The sequence below is a fragment of the Tiliqua scincoides genome, chromosome 5, assembly GCF_035046505.1.
Source record: "Tiliqua scincoides isolate rTilSci1 chromosome 5, rTilSci1.hap2, whole genome shotgun sequence".
NCBI lineage: Eukaryota > Metazoa > Chordata > Lepidosauria > Squamata > Scincidae > Tiliqua > Tiliqua scincoides.
Window position 1 is genome coordinate 141,687,763 of NC_089825.1, and position 6,000 is coordinate 141,693,762.

Genomic DNA, 6,000 nt, shown 5'->3' on the forward strand with positions numbered 1-6,000 from the left:
GCTGGGGTGAGGATTGCTGGGAAGGAAAAGCACTCTGTGTATGCTTACAGAAACTCTTCGCTCCTCTCTTGTTCACCCTCTGAGCGCTCTGAAGCAAACCACTCCAGGATTTATGCTCTGGATTCGGGGGGGGGGGGGAGATGCAATTTGCTGGGAATCTATGATCTCAGGGGCTTCCCCATCACAGGCAGGGGTCCTCCCAAGCGAGCAGAGCTGCAGCCTCCTGGTTTGTCCCCCATGGGGAAGGGAGGCAGAGAAGAGGGTCTCTGCTTGAATCCCAGGTCGTGTGATGTTTTAATGCATTGCATACAAAAGTTTGCTTTTGGATGCCAAGAGGAGGAACCATTGAAAAGAAGAGGGGGGTGGTTTCCAGTTGCTTTAGGAGAGAAAAAGTGGACCACATCCTCAATGCACAGAAAAGACGCTATGCACCACTGTGGCCACTGGGTGGCACTGAAACACAAAAACATACTGCTAGGAAAGTCCTCAAGCAGCAGGCTCGTTGGTCTAGGGGTATGATTCTCGCTTAGGGTGCGAGAGGTCCCGGGTTCAAATCCCGGACGAGCCCTGTTTATTGTGAAAACTAGTTTTGGGTGCTCTGGTTGCTCTGCTGGAAAACGTGTCTCCGGGCTGCGCACTGCTTGCAAGCGGGATGCGCGGACGTGGTTTCCGCTCCTCCAGCCAGCTGGTCTTCTTCTTCCAGTGGCGTAGCTAGAGGGGGGGTGCAAAGCACTAAGTTTTGCAAGGAGCATGAGCCTTTGGAGTCATTCCAAAAGCAAAACGGAGGCATATTCCTTTTTGGTGCAACTGTATTGGCACTGGTGGTGCGGATGGCTGCAAAGGGCAGGGGAAGGGGCCCCTTGCATGCTGCATTGAGGCTCCTGGCAAAACTTAGAGCTTTGCATCCCCTCCAGCTACGCCACTGTTGTCTTCTTCTTCTTCTTCTTCTTCCTCTTCTTCTTCTTTGTAATGTTTTGTTAAAAATCCTTTGACTACAATTTTGTATGAGTTGTGTTTAAATGACTAAACCGCCTTGAGAATTCTTGGCAATGGAAAGGTGGGTTTTGGTGCATTAATGTATGTGTCTATTCATTTCCAGGTACTTATGTGTTCCAGATGTTGGCCCATAAAGTCACTTAAAGGGGCTGACAATAATCAAGAACCTTAGGAATTAAATTCAATCACCTTACAATATGTGCAATGTAACATGGAGAGAAAAGAAGCATAAATACTCCAGGTGGCAGAACAGATTCTTGGCCTAACTGACCTTTTAACATTTGGACTCCCTGTTCCTTGTTAAAATCTGCAACATTGACAATGAACCTTCTTCACCCGTTTCCCCTTTTCCACTGTTAATGGAAGATTAACAGTGGAAAATTCAGCCTGTTAATGGAAGATTTCAAGTGGGTTGTTGTCTATGGATTGATCTTCAAAGTGCCATATGACTTTTGGGCCCCAATCCTATTCCCTACCACCAGCGCCAATGCAGTTGTGTCCAAAAGGCATGTGCTGCATCCAGTGGTTGTGGGTGACCCAAGGGCAAATGGGAGGTAAGTAAAAATTATTTTTACACTGTATCTAATCCCATCCATTTTAACCCCCTGCCCTTTTTCCAGGACACCCACCACCAAAACAGGTGGCAGATGTCAGAGAAGATCCATGAATGGCCCCAGGGCTTACACAGAGGCAGTGGCGTCACAAGGGGGGCGCAGGCTGCACCGGGTGACATGTACGGAGGGGGGATGACACTTCTACTGGCCAAAATTTTTAAAATCTTGGTAGTTTCAAATAATACCATCATGTTATATATTGTTCAGTGTGTAATTTCATGAGGAATGCAATGAAACAACTGTGTTGAAATATCTCTATTCTATCAAGTTATAGCCAAAAATCCAGTAGGGCGGGGCAATGGTACATCACTACCCCCACCCCCTGGGACATTGCCCCACCCATTGCATGGGAGGAGGTCCATCATGGGGGAAATGTGCTTGCCTCCTTCACTGGGTGACACAAACCGTAGTGACAACACTGCACAGAGGTAAATTTTACTTACTTCTGTGTAAGCCCTGGAGCTACCTATGGGTCTCCTTGGACATATGCCACCTGTTTTGGTGGCATTTGTCTGGGAAGAGCAAGGGGGTGGAGGGTTAAAATGGGGGGGGTTAAGATCCAGTATGTGCCATTGCCTCCAGACCCACACCCTCCCTCCTCCTCCCTGCCCCAGGTTCCTTCCCCCTCCCTGCCCAGTTACATCCCCACTCCCTGCCCCCACTGACCATCACCAGGGGCTGTTTTTACTACAAGAGATGAACACATTGACCCTCTCCCAAACAACAAAGAAACAATTTTGTCTAAAGAAGGGAGGCAAGAGCGTTATATATACTTCAGCTGATTTTATTTCCAAGAGACAAGTGGAACTGAGATTTTATCTGTAACACATAAAAAGAGGCATAGTAAGGTGAATGGCAGAGAATGAGCACTGAAATGTATTGGCTCTTTCTGAATGTCTGGATGTGCACACTGAGAACGGCCATTGAAACAAAACTTGTCCCTTGAAAGGGAGCAATGCATTTCAATGACTGTGCTGGAGGACTTACTAAAATGATAAATAAAAGCAACAGTGTGGGAAGAGACAGACAGACAGACAGACAGACAGACAGACAGACAGACAGACAGACAGACTTATGAATGAATGAATGACACTACTGTTGCCCCACACCCTCAGTCCCACGGCTCCATAACACTTGGGACTTCTGTTTCCAAGTGGACGGGTTGGCCGTCCTCACAGGCAATGATGATCTTTTCGGTGCTACTGTTGCCCTCGTATCTGCAATCAGGTGCCCAAGAACTTTTCAGCAGCCTGCACAGTGTGAGGGGAAAGACGGCTTCACTTTCCCGGAGGTCGCCCGTGGTGGGTGTTCCACCATCGCCACACACGGCTTGAATATAGAAGGGGTCTGCGTGGAGGAAAGTGTTGAGATGCTTGCAGTGGCTTGGGGTGGCCATCTTGCGCCGCTTCATCATGCGGTTGCAGTACTGCAGGGGGTCGGAGGTGTTGGTGGTCGGGAAGTCAACGTGCTCTCTCAGGAAGTTCTCGTAACTAGCGGCACTGGCCATGGCTAACCAAGCTGCCAGCAGGACAATCGCTGTGGTCAGCGCTGCATGTGGACCTCTCCGTGCCATACTGCCTGTCTGTGATCAAGAGAAAAGAAGGGATGGGTGACAACAAAGAACACCAGAGAAACGCAGGCAGCTCCAAGACGTTTGATGCCTGAGGCACAAGATCAAAATGACACACCCATGAGCGGCAAAAAAGTAGTCATGCACAGTACTAAACAATTGGCAATTTCCTGCTCTTGATTACCTCACGTGGCCCATCAAACCCTCTGCCTCATAAGGCAGGTCACTTCCTGTAGCTTAATGGCAGGGCTCACGCTGAGCAGGAACTGGCAGCATCACGGTGGGGTCCCCAACCTCAGATAGATACCAAACTACCACGCCATTTGTGGATGCTGGCAGGGACAACTGGTATTGGGATGATGCGATACCAAGTGTGTGTGTGTGTGTGGGGGGGGTGACAAAAAAGTTTATGAGGGAAGGATTCATCTCAGGAATGTCTGTTAAAGATTTTTATTTCACTGTATCAATATAATATTTCCAATGCAGTGGACAAGAAATGTAAGCGCTACCAAATGAAAGGAAAAAAACAACAGTTTAGAACAAAGTTAAGCAGTTTTACAGCCCAACCCGATCCTCCACCACTCCATAACCTTCAGCTGTGCCCATAAAGCGCCCGTTGCATGTTATGGTGGTGATGGGGCAACCAGAAGGCCAACGAGAGGTAAGAGAACTAGTGTTTTCACCAACCACTCTGTAGGCCTTCTGGTTGCCTTCTGGTCTCCTTGCACCCATGCCAGCTATGCAGCTGGTGTAAGTCTCAGGAGAAGAAGAGGGAGGTCCTGGGCTGGGCTGCTGCCCCCAAGAATGACTTCTTCCTATTCCTGAACCACCCCAAATTCCTCTCCTGAACTGCCCTGATCCTCCCCAAAACAGGCTATGGCCTGCCCCTTTTGCCACCTTGCCTGCTTTGGTGTGACCTGGGTGGGAAGCTGGCATCCACGGGGAGCTACTGGCCACTTCCACTGGTGGCTCCTTCAGTGCTTGGCAGCAGAGCTCCATTTACCACAGCAGGACATAAGTTCCACTGTTGTAAATGGGGGATGGGGTGGCTGTCAGCCGAGCAAAAGATTTCAAGGTAACTAATAAATACATAGCTACAAAGACAATACCTTGACCAAAAATGTAACAGAGAGGAAGCCCATGTGACTTTTCTGTGGAAGGACATTCCAGAAGTCTGACACCACCCAGAGAAGACTCTGCACCTTGAGGAAGTCAGTCTGGCCATCTCATAAAACGGAACCATTGGTCAATCCTAAAAATGAGGGGTCCATACCTTTGGCAGCCTCCCTGAGGTGGGTGCAATGTGAGCTTCTGCTCTGTAACAGCCCAGTCCCATCCAACCCCCACCCTGTTGAGGCAGCTGTGCCACTGGAGAGCACACTGCATCCTGCAGGGAGGAGGGCAGTCCTTGAAGTCTTGTCCAGGTAAGGGAAGACCCAGGAAGGTGGATTGAGGTCAGGAAAGGGGATAGGATATTGGGGGAGCTGCCAATGCCAATACCCTCCCCTTCCTGGCCTTGTCACATCCCCCCACTAGTCTCTACCTGGTCCTTTCCCAGCTCACCCAGTTCTGCCCACCCCCATGCCAATCTACCCACAACGAGGCTTTCAGAGGTCACTGGTGTGTGGCCAAAACTGCTTGTTGCTTGTGGGGACAGCCCATCTGTGCAGAATGGCAGGTTGTGTTTTGTGACTGCCATAAAGCACACTGCACTGCCAGAACATGAGTTCAGGAGGCGCAGCTGGCCCACAGGATTGGGTCATAAAGTGATACCATATTTCTCTGCCCAAAATCCCCTTCCTGAGTGAGACTGAAGCTGTGGGAGACGTTGTGGCTGAGTCTTAAGTGTTATCGGTCGCAGGACTCTCTTCCTGTTATGAGGCAAAATTGAAGTCTCCGCCTTACCTAAGTCCTTGTGATGAGGGTTTTGTTGCAGAACTTGAGCTGCTTCTGCTGTGGTGAAGTTCTCCCTATCAGTTTTCCTCCAGTCAGATAACCCAACCGATTACAGAACCAACACTGTCAAGGAAAATCCCATAGATGACTTCTTCAGCAACCTAGGAATAAACAAATGAACCTTCATTTATAATATACATGTAGCTGCAGCCGGATTCAGGTGGGCAATGCCACCTTATCCTCCGAGCTAAGCATGGAGCAACTTGAAGCCACCAATGGCCTTCCTTGACTGCTAGTGCACTCAGGTTCGCTAGCTACCATCTTAGCTCACATTTACATCCAGGTAGGAAAACACATCTGGCCAACGCTACCAGGAACAGAGTTAATGTATTTCAAGCTTGTTTAATAAAAGGACAAAAAAAGTCAGGCTGGAGTTGTCCAGCATGTTTTTCCCCCCATAGTAGCCCTGAGAAGCAGCCCCTGGAAAGTTCACAAGCAGGCAAGGAAAGCAAAATAGAACAGTTTTCCAAACTTATGTCCCTCCCTAATAAAAAACATCCAATGTAGCCCAAAATCCAGCAGGTTGACATTTAGCTAGGTTTAGGCCAGAGCTGAGTTGGCCAGGCAAAACTTGTCAATATTCTTAAACAAGGAGAAAAAAGTTTATTTAGAAAAAAGACAATATCCTTTCAGTCATAACTTACACATATATTTTAAGTATCGTCACCATCTACTATAACTAAGGAATAGAACTCATTGAACAGATTCCCAGGAAGGGCTGAGGGCAACATGATGTTGCCTCTCCCCATTGCAGAAACTAATTTTAGGGAAGGGAAGGAAAAAGACTAGAGATAAAATTGATCCTTTCTTTTTTCTCCTTTAGTCTTGGACATTCCTTTTCTCACCCCCCCCCCCCCCCCCCGG

The 6,000-nt window shown here is 48.5% G+C and overlaps 1 protein-coding gene and 1 non-coding gene across 2 annotated transcripts; one reads left to right on the forward strand and one right to left on the reverse strand.

The window, feature by feature from the left end:
• The first annotated feature begins 496 nt into the window (after nucleotides 1-496).
• Nucleotides 497-568, forward strand: TRNAP-AGG (transfer RNA proline (anticodon AGG)). Its single transcript has one exon. It is a non-coding gene; the product is annotated as a tRNA-Pro (tRNA).
• Nucleotides 569-2,721: 2,153 nt separating this feature from the next.
• RNASE12 (ribonuclease A family member 12 (inactive)) lies at nucleotides 2,722-3,117 on the reverse strand. The gene has a single exon (XM_066630866.1). The coding sequence runs from the start codon at nucleotides 3,115-3,117 to the stop codon at nucleotides 2,722-2,724; it is 396 nt and encodes a 131-aa protein (XP_066486963.1).
• Nucleotides 3,118-6,000: the final 2,883 nt, after the last annotated feature.